The 21,510-nt window shown below is 37.0% G+C and overlaps 1 protein-coding gene across 2 annotated transcripts in view; it reads right to left on the reverse strand.

Moving 5' to 3' along the window:
- Positions 1 to 1,855: 1,855 nt before the first annotated feature.
- The window catches only part of STK31 (serine/threonine kinase 31), an 86,203-nt gene continuing 66,548 nt past the window's right edge, over positions 1,856 to 21,510 (reverse strand). Inside the window, exons 23-24 of one of the 2 annotated variants that reach the window (XM_064575606.1) lie at positions 11,695 to 11,763; positions 1,856 to 2,148 (exon numbers count right to left, since the gene is read on the reverse strand). In XM_064575606.1, coding sequence (XP_064431676.1) covers positions 1,921 to 2,148; positions 11,695 to 11,763 — 297 coding nt within the window. In that variant the 3' untranslated portion in view covers positions 1,856 to 1,920. The remainder of the gene's footprint in view (positions 2,149 to 11,694; positions 11,764 to 21,510) is intronic. The other variant, XM_064575607.1, reaches the window with a different exon arrangement.

A 21,510-nucleotide genomic window follows, 5' to 3' on the forward strand; every position in this document is an offset into this window, starting at 1 on the left:
AAGCAGGTTTCTTTTCTAGACAAGTTTCTAGAAACTTCCCATCTAATATGCATAATCTCGAATTTACCATTATTTTCCAAACAACTAATCACAGAACTTTTTGTGCTGAACATCCCAAGGGTCTAGTGTTCAGCAAAACACATTTGGAAAATGCTGGTCTAATTCTTTATTTTAAACACTGGTATAAATAAAGTGATCTATTTTTTGTTGTCTTTAATTATCCAACTTTACTTTAAACCTAACTACTGTGTCTTTACAACTGAATCAGCTAAAATTAAGGTCTACTATAAAACAGAAAACCCAAAAAGTAGCAATGGCTTGAATATATGGCAATGGTTCTCTTTAGTATGCATTAGAATTACTTAAAGTGCTTGTTAAAACACAGATTTTCAGGCTCTACCCCTGGATTCTCATGTAGTAAATCTGGAATGGAGCCAAGAATTTGCATTTCTATTAAGTTCCCAGGTGCTGTTGAGGCTGCTGGTACAGGAACCATATGATGTAAGGCTTTATTCTCTCAACTCATATAAAAACCTGAGGCTAGTACAGAGGTTCCAGAATGATTAAGGACATCAGCTCCTTCTAACTTGCTGCCCCGTCATCCCAGTCATGGGTTTCATCCTCAAAGTCACTTCATGATACAAGGAGGCTGCTTAAATTCTAACCGCCATATTCACTTTTAGGCAATAAAAAGGGGGTTAAGGCAAAAGGGCTCATCTCCCAGGTAAGTCAGCTCCTTTAGGAGCCTTATCTGTAGGAACTTATTCAAAAGGCCTCAACTAATGTAGGAAATGGTAAATATAGTCTTTTAGCCAAGTACACTGGCATCCCAAATGAAACTGGAATCTATTACCAAGGAAGAAAGGAAGGCTGGGTTTTAAATAGGCAACTAGAGACTCTACCATACTACTTTAGTCTACATACACTTCAATCACCGCGTTCAACTGGTCTGCCTTCTAATTATTTCATAAAATTTGTCGCGTATGTTTCATCACTATCTCTACTCCCCAAGACCCTGTTTTCATTATTTCTCATCTACTTTATTGTATTAACCTCCTAAACAGTCTCCCTACCTCCTATCCTGGTAGTAGGTAGGTGGATTTTGAAGGAGCTAAAGCTGTTTAAAATTCTTCAATAATTCCACATTTTCTATAAAATGATTAGGTAGGTCTGAGCGTTTTATTATTTTGTACAAAGCCTTTATTCACCTATTATATGACTATTCCCTGCCTTCTATTTTATACTTTTAAATACAACAAAAAGTTTCTCCCTTCAGTGCTTTTATCATGCTTTCTCTGCCAATTAAGATACTCTTGCTCTTTCCACTTTATTACTCATTCTATAAAATGTAATTAACGTACTATATCTTCCAGAAAGCCTTCCATGACATCCCTCTTCCACAGTATGAGTACCCTCCTGTGTACTCCTATAAAGCTCCATACAAAGCTATCACTGATTTTTCCATATTGTATTATAAAGATTTGTTTATATTTCTGACTTTCTCAATAGATTGTGTGCTTTGGAAATATAAGGACAATGTTTTAATTACCTTTATATCCCCAGAATTGGGTACAAGGCCAATTATTTGTTGAATGTACCACCATCAGCGATTCATATAACTGAAAATCTGTACAGGATTTGTCCAATATCTAATAACCTTTTCTATTACAAGTATCATAGTCTACGCAATTTCAAAAAGTACTATAGACAGAAAATCCTTCCTTAACAACTCCAGTTAAATGAAATTTCAAACTATACAATTTTTTGCATAGCCAAACATCTTTTATTTTTCACAACTGGAATACCAAAGACACAACCCAACTAGCTCCAGAACACTTCCAGATTTTTTTCTGTTTATTTAACCAAACTAAACAAAGTTTTAAAAGGAACATCTGTAACAACAAAAAAAATACTAATCTATCAATCAAAGTTAGCTTCATCATTTCTTGTCTTTTCCTTATATTTATCCAAGTTCTCCATCTTTAATTCTTCTTTTTCTTTATATTGGGTATATTCAGTATCTTTCTCTGGGTTTGGAGTTGATTTCCCCTTTGGCACCAAGAAACATTCAGCATTCAAAACTTGCTCAGCAGTCACTGAACTTCTACAATAGATCAGGCTATAGAGGAGGGATTTGACATTATAATCCTGCAAGGAAAAAGACAGGTTACAAAACAAAAGTAAAACCAAAACAAAAAGACAAACCTGAAATAAGGAAGGAGGATCCATTTCAAAAACACTTTTAATCAATAATACAGAGCTAACATCAATTTTTCCTATTTAGATTTTATAAGATTTCTATGAAATTCAACTACTTTTTATTGGAATTATTACTCCAATAATAAAACAATGGACTTAAATCACAAGGAAAAACTGTAATAGGAAAGATAATCACAGTTGAAATATCTCAAAAACAAGTGAAATTCAAAAACAAAAACAAAAACAAAAAAAAACATTTTAAGACTACCCTTTTTCCTCTTTTTTATGGCACTGATCAGTTTGACACTGAAAATTTTACAGTGAAGCTTCTTTGGAAGGGCAACCTTCTTTACTGGTCAACTGCCTATGGTTTCAGTTTTGAAGTGATCTCCAGAAATTCCTCTACCGCCACTACCATTATCATCATCATTATGGGGAGCCAGAATTTATTAGGTACCACCACTATTTCAAGGAACTATTTCAAAGTTGTTTGTATTACCACATGTAAACAACACGATAATACTGCTCTTTCATTATTTCCACCTGACAGAGCACCTGGGTATGCCTTTTTTCGGTCCCTCTATGATGACTGCAAACAGAACACACTTCACACTGAATAAAAATCACCTGTTTATTGCTACTGTCCTCATTAGACTCTAAGATCCTTAAGATCAGAAATTTTAATTTACCACTTCATCCCCAACAACTAGCACAGTGGCAGGGATACAGCAGATATTCAGTAAATACTTGATGAATGAATGCCGATGCCCATACTGCACTCTACAGGATATGTTTCTAAACATATTTAAAGACAGCACCTTCAGCAGGTATAACTAAAAATTACAAAATCTAGGGGCGCCTGGGTGGCTCAGTTGGATAAACATACAACTCTTGGGGACGCCTGGGTGGCTCAGTTGGTTAAACGTCCGCCTTCGGCTCAGGTCATGATCCCAGGGTCTTGGGATCAAGGCCCGCACTGGGCTCCTCACTGAGAGGGGAGCCTGCTTCTCCCTCTGCCTGCCGCTCCCCCTGCTTGTACTCTCTCTCTCTGTCAAATAAATAAATAAAATCTTTAAAAAAAGAAAAAGCATACAACTCTTGATTTTGGCTCAGGTCATGATCTCAGGATTGTGAGAATGAGCCCCACATCAGGCTCCACACTAGGCATGGAGCCTACTTGAGATTCTCTCTCACCCTTTCCCTTTGCCCCTCTACCCCCGTGCTCGCTCGTGCACGCTCTCTCTCTCCCTCTAAAAAAAATTTATATATATTGCTGGGAAGGTAAGCTGGTACAGCCACTGTGGAAAATAGTATGGAGGGTCCACAAAAAATTTTGAAATAGAACTACCATATGATCCAGCAATTCCACATCTGGGTATTTATCTGAAGAAAACAAAAACACTAACCCAAAAAGATACATGCACCCCCATGTTCACTGCAGTATTATTTATGATAGCCAGGATATGGAAACAACCTAAGTGTCCATCAACAGATAAACGGATAAAGAAAACATGGTGTAAATTAAAGAAGCAGCCCAAGTGTCCACCCATAGATGAATAGATAAATTAGATGTGGTATACACACGCACACACACACACATACACACATGGGAATATTACTCAACCATAAAAAAAAAATGAAATCTCACCATCTGCAATGACATGGATGGACCTAGAGAGTATAATGCTAATAAGTGAAATAAGTCAGTCAGAGAAAGACAAATACCATATGATTTCACTCATATGGAATTAAGAAACAAAACAAATGAGCAAAAGAAAGAAAAAAAGAGAGACAAACCAAGAAACAGACTCTTAACTATAGAGAATAAACTGATGGTTACCAGAGGGTCAATGTGGGTAGCGGAATGGGTGAAACAGGTGATGGGGATCATGGAGTTCACTTGTTATGATGAGCACTGGGTGATGTATGGAATTGTTGAATCACTATATTGTACACCTGAAACTAATATAACACTGTATGTTAACTATACTGGAATTTTAAAAAAATAAAGTGCTATTCTATGGCAAAAAAAAAAAAGAAAATATGGTATGTGCATACACACACACACACACATACATACATACACACATAAACAATGGGAGCATTATTCAGCCATAAAAAAGAATGAAATCTTACAATTTGTGACAACATGGATGGATCTTGAGCATAATATACTAAGTGAACTAAGTCAGAGAAAGACAAATGCGACATAATCTCACTTATATGTGGAATCTAAAACAAAACAAAAATGAAAACCAAGGTCATAGATAGAGAGACCAGACTAGAGGTTGCCAGAGGCAAGGGGGTAGGAGGGGGGTGGGCAAAACTGGTGAAGGGGGTCAAAAAAGTACAAACTACCAGTTACAAAATAAATAAGTCATGAGAATATAATGTACAGCAGGATGGTGACTACTTAACAATACTGTACTGCCTATCTGAAAGTTGCTAAGAGAGTAAATCTTGAAAGTTCTCATACCAAGGGAAAAAAATGTTTAGAACAATGTATGCTGATGGATGTTAACTAGATGTTATTGTGGTAATTATTTTCCAATCTATACAAATATCAAATCATTATGAAACTAAACTAATATTATGTGTCAAACTAATGTTATGCATCAATTACACCTCAATTTTAAAAATGGAAAAATAATCAAGTTTTGCTACATGATACGTACCTTTGAATATAATTAAACCACTTATGAAATTGTTTTTAAATAAAATCTATCTTATAATCAATGCAATACAATAAAGAGTAAAATAATAATATGTCCTTAAAAAATGGAGAGGTATTATTTTCCCAACTACAAAAACAGTTTATCATTAAGACAGCAATTCTCCTTCATATTAACCTATTCAAAATACTTACAAAGTAACAATGTTTTTCAGAGGACTTAACAAGTTGGTGCCAAAATTCATAAGGAAAAATAAAATGACAAGAATAACCAAGACAATGTGGAAGAAAACATAAGGAAGGAAAGTCAAAGCCCTCTCTCTATAAAGATACAATATTTTAAACCATGGAACCCCATAGTGTTGGCACAGGGATCAATAAACAAGCCAAAGAACAGAATAGAGCCCCAAACAGATTCTGAGTACATGAAAACCTGGCACAGCATAGAGTGGCATTATTAATCAGCAGGGATAGACTGACTATTGAATAAATGGTGCTGGGTCAACTATCTGTCCACATATAAAAAAATTTTTTGAACCTTACTTCATATATACAAAAATGAATTCCTGAGAGGTTGAAAATATAGGGGGGGAAATAGAAGGAAAAGGCAAGTTCAAAAAATGGTAGATGAAGAATATTTACCAGAAAAAAATATAGTAAAGATTCATTCACTCATTCAAAAAATATTTATTTAGGTCTTACTATGTATCAACTACTGACACTGGGGATACAATGACGCATAACACAAAGCTCCTGCCCTTACTGAGGGTACAGGGCAAATAGAATTTTTTTTTAAACTTAATAAAATAATAATCTGTTTTTTAAAAGGACACATACATACATAGACCTTTCTATGTATGTATCTATGATGTATCTATGACTTTGGTTTTGGTTTTTGTTTTGTTTTAGATTCCACATATAACTTTCTGCAAAGATTCACAAGAAACTAGCAATACTTAAAATCTTTTAAAAAAGGCGGGGGGGGCACCTGGGTGGCTTAGTTGGTTAAACGACTGCCTTCGACTCAGGTCATGATCCTGGAGTCCCTGGATCGAGTCCCGCATCGGGCTCCCTGCTCGGCAGGGAGTCTGCTTCTCCCTCTGACCCTCCCCCCTCTCATGTGCTCTCTTTCTCATTCTCTCTGTCTCAAATAAATAAATAAAATCTTTAAAAAAAAAAAAGAAAGAAACTAGCAATACCACTGGGAGAAGAGACTTGGGTAGCTGGGGAACATATCAATAGGGATGTGCTTCTTTTCGTAACGTTTGAATATTATATCACACACATGTTATATAAAGGAACATCTACTTGAAGGAACTACCTTCAAATAAACATAAGAGTTGTACAATAGAGAATGAATTTATCTGAACTTAAAAGCACTTAAGCAAAGGCTAAAGGCCATCTGTTGGACCTATTACTAAAGAAATTCTTCTGGGGGCTGGGAATTAGTGAATTAATTATCCTCTAATATCTGTCAGTTACATAATTCTATTATTTCTCTCTACTTTTCATATGGCCCCTGTAATGTCTAAATTATAGTTCCCTCATATGTTTGGTAACTACATATGATTACAAAATACACATAAAGAAAACCCCATTCCCAGCAATAACAGCTGCCTCAGATCACACAAATACTACATAAGCCAAATATTCTTCTAATTTGATCTCAATAAGCAGCTACCCACATTAAATAAGAACTTCTTATATTTATTCACCTTCTTTATACATAAACCTAGCAGAGGGCCTAGCACACAGCTAACAGAATATAACTGTGGTAGGCAACTTCTAAGATGTTGCCCATTGATCCCTACTTCCTGGTATTCACATCCTTACATAATCCCTTCCTCTTGAGTGTATGATTGACCTAGTGAAATGGAGTTGGTTATGAAAAAACTATTTCAGTCTAGCTAACAGACTTTCTACTCCTTTCTCTGCTTAGACACTTTGATGAAACAAGCTATCATGATGGAAATAAAGCAAAGAATTGAGGGCAACTTCTGGTGATCTAGAGGGGAAATTAATTCTACCAACAATCATGTGAGCTTGAAAGCAGATCTTCCTTAGTCAAGCATTAAGACAGCCCAGTCAACAGGGCGCCTGGGTGGCTCAGATGGTTAAGCGTCTGCCTTCAGCTCAGTTCATGATCCCAGGGTCCTGGGATCGAGTCCCGCATCGGGCTCTCTGCTCCTTGGGAGCCTGCTTCTCCCTCTGCCTCTCTCTATCTCTCTGTCTCTCATGAATAAGTAAATAAAATCTAAAAAAAAAAAAAAAAAAAGACAGCCCAGTCAACAACTTGATTGCAGTCTTCTCTGTACCCTGAAGCAGAGAACCCAAATAAACTATGCCCAGATTCCTGACTCACAAACTGTAAGAGAGTAAATGTGTGTTAAGTCGCTAAATTTCAGGATAATTTATTACAATGTAATTTTTCTATCAAGTCTGAAAAAGCAGGAGTTTCAAGTGTTCTCTTTGGATGAAGCTACAACCTCTAAGGTAGCAGTACTGGTATTTTTTTAATGACAAGAAATCTGTATCCTGTTTTTCAGAAATATAAAGTATTATCTATCACCTTCTTTGTTATCCCATTCTACACTACAGCCAGTAAGTGTAACAAACAATTTCATAGTCTCCCAAAAGTTGTCTCCAATGTTTTTTACTCTTATCCAAGAAGTATGGCAAAGCTCCTTAGTAATCATTTCTAATGTGTGCTTTTTAAAAGCTAACTTCATGGGACATTAGATGTTATAAAACACAGTTATTTCTGTGGTCAAATAAGTAAAAGGACTACAGAGTTAAATAAAACTGTATGTGTTCCTTCATTACAGTCCAAATAATCAAAATGGCATGAGACCATGTTAATCTGGAAAGAAGAAATAAAACTGTTTTTGTTCATAGACAGATGACATGATTGTCTATGTAGAAAATCTGAAAGTATCAGAAAAAAAACTCCTGGAATTAGTAACTGATTGTAGCAAGGTTGCCACATATAAAGCTAATATACAAAAGTCCATCACTTTCCTATATACAGCAATGAACAAGTGGAATTTGAATTTAAAAACACAATACCATTTACATTAGCACACCAAAAAACAAAATACTTAGGTATAAATCTAACAAAATAGGTATAAGATCTACATGAGGAAAACTACAAATCTCTGATGAAAGATATTAAAGAACTAAATAAATGGAGAGATATTCCATATTCATGGATAAGACGACTCAATATTGTCAAGGATCAATTCTCCCCAACTTGATCTATAGATCCAGTACAATCCCAACCAAACCTCCAGCAAGTTATTTTGTGGATATGAACAAACTGATTCTAAAGTTTACATGGAGAGGCAGTAAGACTCAGAATAATCAACACAATCTTCAAGAACCAAGTTGTAGAACTGATACTACCCAACTTCAAGACTTAGTATAAAGCTATAGTAATCAAGACTGTGATATTAAAGAATAAACCAATAGGTTAATGGCACAAAATAGACCCATAAAATATAATCAACTAATATTTGACAAAAGGGAAAAGGCAATACAATGAAGATAGTCTTCTTTTTTAATATTTTATTTATTTACTTGAGAGAGAGAGAGCACCTAGGGAAAATGAGAGGGAGAAGCAGACTCCTTGCTGAGAAGAGAGCCTGATGCGAGGCTTGATCCCAGGACCCTGAGATTATGACCTGAGCCAAAAGCAGACACTTAACTGACTGAGCCACCCAGGCACCCCAAAGACAGCCTTTTCAAGAAATAGCAGTGGAACGACTGGACATCCACATGCAAAAAATCAATCTACACAGAGACCTTACACTGTACACAAAAATAAACACAAAATGGATCACAGATCTAAATGTGAAATGCAAAACTATAAAATTCCTAAAAGATAACATAGGAGAAAACCTATGGGGCGCCTGGGTGGCTCAGTTGTTAAGCGTCTGCCTTCAGCTCAGGTCATGATCCCAGGGTCCTGGGATCAAACCCCGCATTGGGCTCCCTGCTCAGTGGGAAGCCTGCTTCTCCCTCTCCCATTCCCCGCTGCTTGTGTTTCCTCTCTCGCAGTCTCTGTCAAACAAATAAATAACAATCTTAAAAAAAAAAAAAAAAAAGATGACATAGGAGAAAACCTAGACGAAGTTGGGTCTGGTGATGACTTTCTAGATATAACATCAAATGCCATGAAAGAAAAAACTGATAAATTAGACTTCATTAAAATTAAAAATTTCTGCTCTGCAAAACACACTGTCAAGAAAATTAAAAGACAAACCACATATTGTGAGACAATATTTGCAAAAGACATTTCTGATAAAGGATTGTTCTTCAAAATATACAAACTCTTAAAACTCAACAATAAGAAAACAACATGATTTAAAAATGGACCAAAGACCTTGCCAGACACCTTACCAAAGAAGAGACAGATGGCAAATCAGCATATGAAAAAATGCTCCACACGTCATGTCTCAGGGAAATGTAAATTAAAACAAGATACCACGGGCGCCTGGGTGGCTCAGTTGGTTAAGCGACTGCCTTCGGCTCAGGTCATGATCCTGGAGTCCCGGGATCGAGTCCCGCATCGGGCTCCCTGCTCAGCGGGGAGTCTGCTTCTCCCTCTGACCCTCCCCCTCTCATGTGCTCTCTTTCTCATTCTCTCTGTCTCTAATAAATAAATAAAGTCTTTAAAAAAAAAAAAAAAAAAACAAGATACCACTATACATCTAGAATAGTGACAATATCAAATGCTAGCAAGGATGTGGAGCAACAGGAATGGTAATGCAAAATGGCATAGCCACTTTGGAAGACAGTTTGGCACTTCCTAACAAAACTAAACACACTCTTACCATACAAGCCAGCAACTGTGCTCCTTGGCATTGACGCAATGAAATAAAAATTTATGTCCACACAAAAACCTGCACATAGATGTTTATTCATAACTGCCTTAAAACCCATAAGCAACCTAGATGACCTTCAGTAGGTGAATAGGTTAAAAAAAAACGTGGTACATTCAGAAAATGGAGTATTATTCAGCACTAAAAAGCAATGAGCTATTAAGCCATGAAAAGATCTAGAGGAACTTTAAATGCATATTACTAAGTGGAATAAAGTCAATCTGAAAAGGCTCCATACTGTATGAGTCCAACTACATGACATTCTGGAAAAGGCAAAACTATGAAGACAGTAAAAAGATCAATGTTAACCAGGGGTTTCGGAAGGCAGAGATGAACAGGCAAAGCACAGAGGATTTTTAGGGCAGTGTAAATACTCTGTATGATTCTATAGTGGTGAATACATGCAATTATACATTTGTCCAAACTCATAGGAATGCACAATGCCAGAGGGAACCCTAATCTAAACTACAGACTTTAGGTGATAATGATGTATCGATATAGGTTATCAACTGTAATAAATGTACCATTCTGGTGGGGGATGTTAATGGATAGACTATGCATATGTGGGAGAAGGAGGTATATGGGAAATCTCTGTACCTTCCTCTTAATTTTGCTGTGCTAAAACTGCTCTTAAAAAAATAAAGTCATAAAAACAATTATATTTTTAAATAAATATTTTCTTTCTTAAAAAAATGGCATGAGAACTTTTAGAGCTTGATTATTATACTTCCATAAACTCATTTACTGCCATATTTATAACCTCTTAATATCTAGTCATATGGGACTATTCCATTCAAAAGAATTTAATATTTTCGGGCGCCTAGGTGGCTCAGTTGGTTGGGTGACTGCCTTCGGCTCAGGTCATGATCCTGGAGTCCCTGGATTGAGTCCCGCATCGGGCTCCCTGCTCCGCAGGGAGTCTGCTTCTCCCTCTGACCCTCCTCCCTCTCATGCTCTCTGTCTCTCATTCTCTCTCTCTCAAATAAATAAATAAAATCTTTAAAAAAAAAAAAAAAGAATTTAATATTTTCATGTCTTAGTGCAGGTTATTTATTGTCTTTACCTGGAATACCACCACTTCATTCTATCTCTTATAAACTCCTAATTCAATCTTGAAGATTCACCTCAAACTACTTGGTGGCATTTTCTATCTACCTCTCTTCTCTCCACCTTTCTCTGCAGAATTAAAAATTAGGTTCCTCCAAAGTACTTTCTTTTTTTTTTTTTTTAAAGATTTTATTTATTTGAGAGAGAGAATGAGATAAAGCGAGCATGAGAGGGGGGAGGGTCAGAGGGAGAAGCAGACTCCCTGCCGAGCAGGGAGCCTGATGCGGGACTCAATCCCAGGACTCCAGGATCATGACCTGAGCCGAAGGCAGTCGCTTAACCAACTGAGCCACCCAGGCGTCCTCCAAAGTACTTTCTTAATACCCTACTTAGAGATCTTGGTTTTTTACCTGTTCACATTTCTAAATTATTCATTTATTCAATGCTGCAATCCTGGTAATCCATTATCTAGTTCAATTCCTAGTGTGGAATAGATCCTTCAAATATGTTTGCTGAACACATACATAAATGGCAAAGCAATATGAATGACAGATGACAAAGAAAAGACACAACTAGACACTTATATAAATTAGCAAAACATTAATTTTAATATAATATCTTGAAAGATAAAGCAAAGACTATTTTTCTTTAATTATTACTTACAATATTATATAATTTGTGTGACAAATGTACAATCCAGCAATATTCTCTAGCAGTAATTCTCTGGCAGTGGTCTAAGTAAGGCATTTGAATTTTTTTCAATATTTCTTTATTATGAATGCTATTTTGCATTCTTACAAAAAGCAGAAGTTATCTTCAGTCAAATATTTATGTTTACATTACTGTTACAACTACACCATATGTTTCCAACCAGTAAATGACAAAAAGGTCACATACCAAATGAAACTGATCCACTTTCGGGATTCCATCTTCATTTGTTTCAAATTTCTGATTTTGAACAGAAAGCTGTTAAAGAAAATGAGAATGGATAAATTCCCAATGTAACAAAATACCAATCCTACAGCACAGTCAAACCTGGAATTCTTCATATTCTGGAGAAAAGAGAAGAGCTCACCCAACACACATTAGCTCTTACAGGATAAAAACACTTTCATGTTAATAACTACTTGTTCACAGGTAACTAAACAGTTCTTGGGGCTCCTCAAATATCAATCAGAGTTGATGAATACACTATAAGCAATTTCAATGCTTCCTCACTTAGTAGCTTATACAATGTTGATTTCATACATTAAGTACAAGGAAAATAAACAAGCATGTTTCTTTCCTCCCTAATACTTAACCTATGTTCAATAAAAACACGTTAAACTTTTAAAACTATTAAATATGGAGATTTCTTACATACACAAAATATTCTGAATCCTATGTATTCATCACCCAGCCCCAACAACCATCAACCTTATGCATAAACCTATATAAATTATTTTTGAGGTAAATCCTATCCATCTCATAATTTCATCTCTAAATATTTTAGTACGTATTCTTTTTTTTTTTTTAAAGATTTGATTTATTTATTTGACAGGGAGACACAGCAAGAGAGGGAACACAAGCAGGGGGAATGGGAGAGGGAGAAGTAGGCTTCCCGCGGAGCAGGGAACCCGATGCAGGGCTCGATCCCATGACTCTGGGATCATGACCTGAGCTGAAGGCAGACGCTTAACAACTGAGCCACCAGGTGCCCCTTAGTTCGTATTTCTAAAAGTTAAAGTCTCTTATTTTGACACAGTATCATCACACTAAAAATTCAGTAATTTTATTTTTAGTAATTCTTTAATACAGGCATATCTCAGAGATATTGTAGATTTGGTTTTAGACTACCACAGTAAAACAAATATGACAATAAAGCAAGTCAAATAAATCTTTTGGTTTCCCAGTGCATGTAAAAGTTGTGTTTATATCATACTGCAGTTGATTAAGTGTGCAGTAACATTATGCCTAAAAAAGCCTATATACATACCTTAATTTAAAAATACCTTATTGCTAAAAAATGCTAACCATTATCTAACCTTCAGTGAGTCATAATCACTGATCACAGATCACAATAAGTATACTAATAATCAAGAAGTCTGAAATATTTTGAGAATTATCAAAATATGACCCAGAGACACTATGTAAGCTAATGCTGTTGGAAAAATGGCATCAATAAACTTGCCTGACACAGAATTCTGTACCTTCAATTTGTTAAAAAAAATGCAGTACCTGCAAAATGCAATAAAGTGAAGCACAATGAAACAAGACATGCCTGTATAAAATAGCTAGTTTTCAAAAAATTTTTTAAGCTTTTATTTCTGAGTAATCTCTACACCCAACATGGGACTCGAACTTACAACCCCAAGATCAAGAGCCAGCCAGGCACCCCCAGTTTTCAAATTTTTAATCATCCCATAAATATCAGAAATTATTTTACTTTTATATAGTTTACTTAAATCCAGACCCAAATAAATTCCATACGTTGTAATTTAAAAATGAGCAAAAGGACTTATGGTTTCTTCCTGCTCCTCACCACTAAGTAAAACTATGTTGGAAGTAACAGAACACAACCAAAGGAGGTCTCTGAAAGAGTAAAGAGGAAGACAAACTGGTTAAAGACCCCAGGACTGGAGTGTCTCATGATCCCCACATCTAAAACAACAAAAAAATGACTCAACTAGGATAAACTCAAATTAATGAAACTTCTGAAAACTAAGAACAAAACAAAACTTGAAAGCAAACCAAGAAAAACATTACCTACAGAGAAATATCAATTTGAATAACAAAAGATTTCTTATGTGAAACCATGGAAACCAGAAGGAAGTGGCACAACATTTTTCAACTGCTAAGAGAAAAGAACTTTCAACCACAAATTCTATACCTAGTGAAATTATCCATGAGGAAAAAAGGGCTAAAATCAAAATGTTCACTGATGAAGGAGAACTAAAAGAATATGTCACGAGAAGACACATTCTTAAAGACTGGCTAAAGGAAGTACTTCACCCAAAAAAGAAATGAATTTTTGGGGCATCTGGGTGGCTCAGTTGGTTAAGTGTCTGCCTTCAGTCATGATTTTAGGGTCCTAGGATTGAGCCCCACATCGGGCTCCCCACTCAGTGGGGAGTCTACTTCTCCTTCTCACTCTCTCTCTGCCCCTCCCCCCACTCATGCCCTCTCTAATAAATAAAAAAAATTTTTTTAAAAAAGGAAATGAATTTTAAAAAGAGTATTGGAGCATCAAGAAGGAATAACAATGGAAAGAACAGAAATATGAGGGAATGCCAAAGATTATCCTTCTCATCATAAGTGTCCTAAATCATATACAATGACTGAAACAAAAGTTATTACATTATACTATCTGATGCTTAAGACAATGATAGTTAAAAGTGGGTAGGGTGGGGGCGCCTGGGTGGCTCAGTCAGTTAAGCGGCTGCCTTCAGCTCAGGTCATGATCTCAGGGTCCTGGGATCAAGCCCCGCATTGGGCTCCCTGCTCAGCGGGAAGCCTGCTTCTCCCTCTCCCACTCCCCCTGCTTGTGTTCCCTCTATCGCTGTGTTTCTCTCTGTCAAATAAATAAATAAAATCTTTAAAAAAAAAAAAAGTGGTAGGGTGAAGGAACCTAAACAAAAGGCTTCTACACTTCAAAGTATTGAAACACTGATACCAGAAGAATGCGATAAGATACATACATATATCGTAATATCCATACCAACCACTCAGAAAACTATAGAAGGCAATACACTCAAAACACCATAAATAAATCAAGATCAACTCTTAAAAAATGTTCAAGTAACTCAAAGAAAGGCAAGAAAAATCAATGAATAAGAAACAGAACAAAACAAATAATAAAATGGTAGGTTTACCCCCAACATATCAATAATCACCTTAAGTGTTGCAACAACATAGATGGACCTAGAAAGTATTATATGAAGAAATAAGTCAGAGAAAGACAAATACCATATGATTTCACTTATATGTGGAATCTAAAAAACAAAACAGCGTTACATGCTGAAATAGATTACTATTTCCCTTATCTCTATTATCCTACATCTTCCAATGTACATGAAAGCTTTAAATTCCTATATTAAAACCCTTATAACTGAAATATGTAAACTGTGGCTTCTGTTTTCCTGACTGAACCCTGACTAACAGAGTCCTCACACTATGTCCTATCCTGCATCAAAGCAAAGCAAACTGCAGTTTATAAATTAGAAGGCATTAAAAAGAAAAATCACAGGCTCAAAAAATGGAGTCACTCAGGTTAAGGTCCCATGTCAGTAAACCATGACTTACTACCTAATTTTAGTAACTGCAGTTTCATTCACTCCCCCAGGAATGTAACCTCTAACTAACCCACATGGGAATTTCCTGGTCAGCACAAAGAAATTTACTGACAGATCCTCTCCATTCCCTATAGGAGGATAATCTTGCCTAAAACAATGGAATCTTTGCAAATAACTTTTTTTCCACTCCCTCTTCACCTTTATTTCTACTCCCTCTTCACCTTTAAAAGCCTTTTCTGTTCTGTAACACTTTGGAGCTCCCTTCTACTTACTAGATGGGATGCTGACCTGCTAGTGAACTGATTAATAAAGCTAATTACATCTTTAAAATTTATTCAGTTGACTTTTAGTTATTTAACAAAGTCTTATCTTCTAAACATCCTTATCTTCTAACAAGTCTTACTAACAAGATACTGAACTAGTTTAAGAGATAAAAGAGAAATCTGAGAAGTCCTAAGATAGTAAAAATGCCAAAGCATGATTAACTAGAAGGGCGGGATGAAGGAGATGGAAGAGTCAAAGAAGACTACAAGTTGTCAGCTTAGATGACTAGAAGAGACTGTTCGGGGAAGGCTGGGAGAAATGGGATAGTGGTAAAGAGTGCACCTTCTGGAGACAGACTGGCTAGATTTTAATCTTGGTTCCATCTCTTAGCAGTCACTGGATCTGGACAAATCACCTAATTTCTCTTTGCCTCAGTTTCCTCACTCGTAAGGCCACTGCAAGAATTAAGTTGGATAAATACTTGCAAAGTAACTGATACATAGTAAGCACTCAATAAATGTGACCTATTTTTGTTTTTTAAATTTCAGGTAACTTGGGACATCTGCATTAGCAATGTGAAATGCTGTCTTTATGAGAGCCCCTAGTTTTATCACTAAGAGTACTATGGTAATTAAACATTGACAATAGCTGAATCTGACTGAAGAGTATAAAGGGTTTCATTATTTATTCTTTGTTTTTGTGTAAAACTTTCCACAACAAAACAAAAACTAAAAAATAGCTTCACTTGTCCTAATTGGCCTGCTTTTATCTTAGATATAATGGTTGGTATGACAGACTAGATTTCCTTTCTTATAATTGCTAGAAGAAAGATTACAGCAATCCTAGTGGTTTATCCACAGAAAATATATTCATCGAGGATGGGAAATAGGCTTGTTTTTCAGTCAATACTATCCCTCACGGATGCTATTTTGAGGTCAGACCCAAGCTCAGTGAACACGAGCACGCTCACTTGGCAGTGTCTGCTACAAGGAAGGAAAGGCAGCACGTGAACTGTGTATTAGCAGCTCTCAACAGGTTTCTGTGGTGTGCATTTTGTTGCTGCTGTTGTTTTTAGATTTTATTTATTTATTTAGAGAACAGGGAGAGGGGCAGAGAGAAGGAGAGAGAGAATCTTAAGCAGACTCCACACTGAGCGCAGAGCCCAATGTGGGGCTCGACCCGGAGATCAGGACCTGAGCAGAAACCAAGAGTGAGATGCTTAACTGATGGAGCCACCCAGGCATCCTGTGGTGTGCATTCTGTAGTACTCTCATTCATGGTTCAACTCTATGTTCACACGCCCTTTTTTCTTTCTTTCTTTTTAAAATTTTCATTTATTTATTTGAGAGAGAGTGAAAATGTGAGAGATCACAAAGGGAGAGGGAGAAGCAGACTTGCCTTTGAGTGGACAGCCTGATGTGGGGTTTGATCCCAGAACCCTGAGATCATGACCTGATCCAAAGGCAGACGCTTAACCCGCTGAGCCACTCAGGAACCCCCCACACCTTTTTTCCTTTCTTTTTTTTTTTAAAGATTTTATTTTGACAGAGACACAGCGAGAGAGGGAACACAAGCAGGGGGAATGGGAGAGGGAGAAGCAGGCTTCCCGCAGGGCAGGGAGCCCGATGCGGGGCTCGATCCCAGTGCCCTGGGATCATGACCTGAGCCGAAGGCAGACGCTTAAAGACTGAGCCACCCAGGCGCCCCCCCTTTTTTTTTCTTTCTTATCTACTTTCAATTTATCATGTCTTGTTCTGTTTTAAAGCACTTCTGTGAACTGATTGCCTTGTATCCTTTCTGGAACAAGATAAAGTATCTAGTAAATTAAGGTAAAGTTAGCCAGCAGGAAGGCATATGTACACAACTGGAAACTCTAGCAAGAGCATCAGATTACTGCCATAAATGTGGGAGCTACTAACAAATAAATGGTACTAGACACTATAAAAGTAAATAAGAACACCCAAGGAAAGGGTACACAGTGAAAATTTTAGTAGAATGTGAGCAAAATCCTTGGGGACACTAACAGTTAACAGGAAGTAAAGAAGAGTAAAAAAAAAAAAAAAAAGCCTAATCACAAGGGTCAAAAAAACTAAGAAGATGTGTCACAGAAAACAATGGGTAAAGGAATTACTGTGGATTTTTTGTTTTGTTTGTTTTTTGATATACCAGACTTAATAACCCTATTTTTAGGCTGAAGGAAAGATGCAGAATAAAAAGAAATACACTGAAGATACAAGCAAGATAAAAGTAGGGTAAAAGTGATGTTCTAGAATAGAAGATGAGAAAATGGGGTCAAGGCCACATGTGGATGGCTTGCACTGAAGGAATACTTTCTCTGAAACTGGACTAGAAGACAGAAGACGGGGTAAAGAAATGATTAGTTTGTAAACAGAAGAAATGAAATTTGAGAGAAAGCATATATAATCTCATTTTTTTTAAGAATGGGGCACCTGTGTGGCTCAGTCGTTAAGCATCTGCCTTCAGCTCAGGTCATGATCTCAGGGTCCTGGGATTGAGCCCCACATCTGGCTCCCCACTCCGCGGGAGGCCTGCTTCTCCCTCTCCCACTCCTCCTGCTTGTCTTCCCTCTCTTGCTGTATCTCTCTCTGTCAAATAAATAAAATCTTAAAAAAAAAAAAGAAAAGAAGAGGCAAGGTCTACTGAAAAGAATGAGGGTATGATTTCAATAGGTGCTTGAGGAAAGCAGTAACAGTTTTAAAGTAATCTTTGAGGGAAATATGAGAATGAGCTGGCTGTGGGCAAGTAAAAGGACTAAAAGAAAGCACTGAGGACCCAAAAGAAATGAAACTGATGTGGTGGTGACATTGTGCAAAAGCATTCAGCTTCCAAGGTATAAAGGCATTCAAGGGATTCCAGCCAAATTAAGTAGTCCCATTCAGCATCAGTCCTAAAAAAGAAAATCTGGATATAATAGAACACACAAACATAAGAAGACTCTGAAAAGTTGAAAGAAGAAGGTGAAGTAGCTAGGGACACCTTGGAAGTTGAGGACTGACACAATAGTGAATTTCCTGAGTTTTCCTTTTGATCCTCCTATATCCCAGAGGAAGTGCTAGAGAAGCCTGCAATTCAGAAACACCAAGAGCCACGGATCCAAAAAAAGCCCATAGAAAAGCGTGCTCCCTCTAGCCAAAGAACTGGGAAGAGAGTGGTCCAGCAGCAGAAAAACTTTTTGGTAATATTCCCTACTCCAGCCAAATACCAAATGAAAAACTCTCCCCTCCCATCCACTGTCAGCGGGGCTGAGTGGGAAGCTGGACTTCCACCCCCACCATTAACAAAGAGGCAGAACAAGGCAGTGTGAGATGGCATTAGCTGGCACTCTACCTAACTGGTACTGTCAGTTAGCAGGGAAGCTAACTTCAATCCTACTCAGAAGCAACAAAGTGGAACAAAGCAATGTGAAGATTAAGTATGGTTCCTGCTCCCCAGTGTCAACAGGACTCAATGAAGAGATGAATTTCCACCACCACCCAGCAACAATGAGAAGAGGCAAGGCACTCACTGCAAGTCGGCATTCTGTTTTTGCTGGGGGGTCAGCAGAGCCCAGAGAGGAGATGAAGATCTAACCATATCTGAAACTGTACACTACACCTAACTGGGGGCCTGTCTGCAAAAAATGAAGGTTAAATAGGATGCAGAGTCTCAGAACATAATACCCAAATGTTCAGGATATGATCAAAAACCACATGTCAAACTCAGAACCAAAAAAATCCCAACCTGAATAAGACAACCAACAGATACCAAGATGACACAGATGCAGGGATTATCTGACAGATTTTAAAGGAGCCACCATAACAATGCTTAGAGATCAATCACAAACACTCATGGAACAAACAAAATAATAACTCAGCAAAGAAAAAAACAGAAGATATAAAGAAAACCAAAAGGAAATGTTAGAACTGAAAAAGAACAGAATTTTTTTTTTAACTCATTGGACTGTTCAATGGCATGAGGAGTATGACAGAGGAAAACACCAATGAAATTAAAGAAAAATAGAAAGTACCCAATTTGAACAGCAACCAAAAAATGGACGGAACCTCAGGAACCTGTGAAACAATAAAAAAAAGATCCAAAATGTATGTCATCAGAGTTTCAGAAAAAAAGAAGAGTGTAAGGCCAACAAAATACGTGAAGAAGTAATTGCTGAACCAAATTTTACAAATTTGGTGAAAACCATAAACCCACAAATTCAAGATGAGCAAGCCTCAAAGAGAGTAAACCCAAAAAATATATGCCAAGATACATTATAGTCAAACTGCAGAAAACTAAAGACAAGGAAAAATTGTAAAAGTGCTAAAGAAAAACATCACATTACCAAGAAACAAATGATTTAAATGACAGTGGATTTTTCATGAGAAACCATGAAGCCTCAAAGAAGGTGGCACAACATTTTTCAAGTGCAAAAAGAAATATAAACCTAGAATTCCATACACAGCAAAAAGTATTCTTCAGAAATGAAGGTGAAATCAAGATGCTCTCAGATGAAGGAAAACTAAGAATCTGTCATTGGCCGACTTATCTTAAAGAAGTGGTGAAAAGAAGTTCTTAAAACAAAGGAAATGACAAAAGAAGAAATACTGAAACATCAGGGATGAAAAAACAATAAAAAGTAAAAATATAGTTAAACAGAATAAACTATGCTCAAAAATAACACACTTTGGGAGGTGAACTCCTCCAAGCTCTCTGCACTTGGATCCAATAAAAAAGGAATGATGAGTCTCAGGTTCTTGACTGGGTCTCAAAGGAGGTCCAGAAACAGGAAATTTCTGTACAGAGGAGAACACTAGAAATATTAGTGGGTCCATTGAGTCTGGAACCCTTAAGTCTCCAGTATCCCATCTGCAACAATGAGATCAATTCCACTCAATCTGCTTATAATGTTAGAATCACTTCCAGATTTTAGGGGGCTGCCACCACCCCTTTTCCTTCTCCTAAGATTTCTTCCTTATTGGAATGTTCCTGACATGCACACATCACGGGCCACATAAGCTAGATCTAAAGAAATGACAGGATATGGAATATTATTTTTCCCACTGTCTCTTACTTTTGGATTAAGCATCAAAACAAAGCATAATGTGTGAAAAGTACACCTAAATTCTAAAAAGAAGTGTTAAACAAGTCCATGCAAGGCTTTCTAAGAAGAGGATTTCTCACCAAACAGCTCACAGAAGATAAGGTTAGATAGGCCTCGAAAAGCAGATTACAGGGGCGCCTGGGTGGCTCAGTCGGTTAAGCGACTGCCTTCGGCTCAGGTCACGATCCCAGGGTCCTGGGATCGAGCCCCGCATCGGGCTCCCTGCTCGGCGGGAAGCCTGCTTCTCCCTCTCCCACTCCCCCTGCTTGTGTTCCCTCTCTCGCTGTCTATCTCTCTGTCAAATAAATAAAATCTTTAAAAAAAAAAAAAAAAAAAAAAAAAAAAAGAAAAGCAGATTACATAAGAGAAGAAAAGGAGTAAAAGAGAATACAGTCTGGATGTTCTATGATGGGGTTCAAGGTTGATGAAGGAAAGAAGAGAAGCTAGGAGGTTGCTGATACAAGTGCACAAAACATTGGAGATTTAAGAGCAGTTACAGTAAAATGAGAGATTAGGGAATCCTGTCAAGATAAAAATGCACTGGACTGGATTCTACTTCTGTAAAAGAAAAATTACAGAGGATCACAAAATCGTGGTTTTAGAAAGTAACTGAAATTGCAAGAAGGTATGCATCTCAAGTTGTTAAGAAGGTCCAGAAAACCCAAGGTTAGTTGTTGAATGGATCAGTACGATTACTAACATCTCCTAGAAATACATTATGAGTTGGAGTTTTTAAAAAATCTTCAAACAAGGCTCCAAAGAAATGTACAAGGAGACATAAATAAGAAATGAGTAGATGAACTCACCAAGAAAACATGGTATACTTAAAAAAAAAAAAAAAGCCTACTACTTCAGTATATAATTGTGGCTAAAACTTAAACATTCATTCTGATACCATAAAGACATGCATTCAGTCAATTAATATGTGTCTCTTCTGCACCCAGCACATTGCAGATATAGCAGCAAGTAAGACACACAAGCTGCCCCCAAGAAGCTCACATTCTATTGGCAGAAGCAGACAATAATAAACATAAATAAAAGAAATACACAGTATGTTGAGAGAAAACTAAAGCAGGGAAA

This window comes from Mirounga angustirostris, unplaced genomic scaffold (genome assembly GCF_029215605.1).
Source record: "Mirounga angustirostris isolate CCGP_5_RB_7025 unplaced genomic scaffold, mMirAng1.0.hap1 SCAF_12, whole genome shotgun sequence".
Taxonomy (NCBI): Eukaryota; Metazoa; Chordata; class Mammalia; order Carnivora; family Phocidae; genus Mirounga; species Mirounga angustirostris.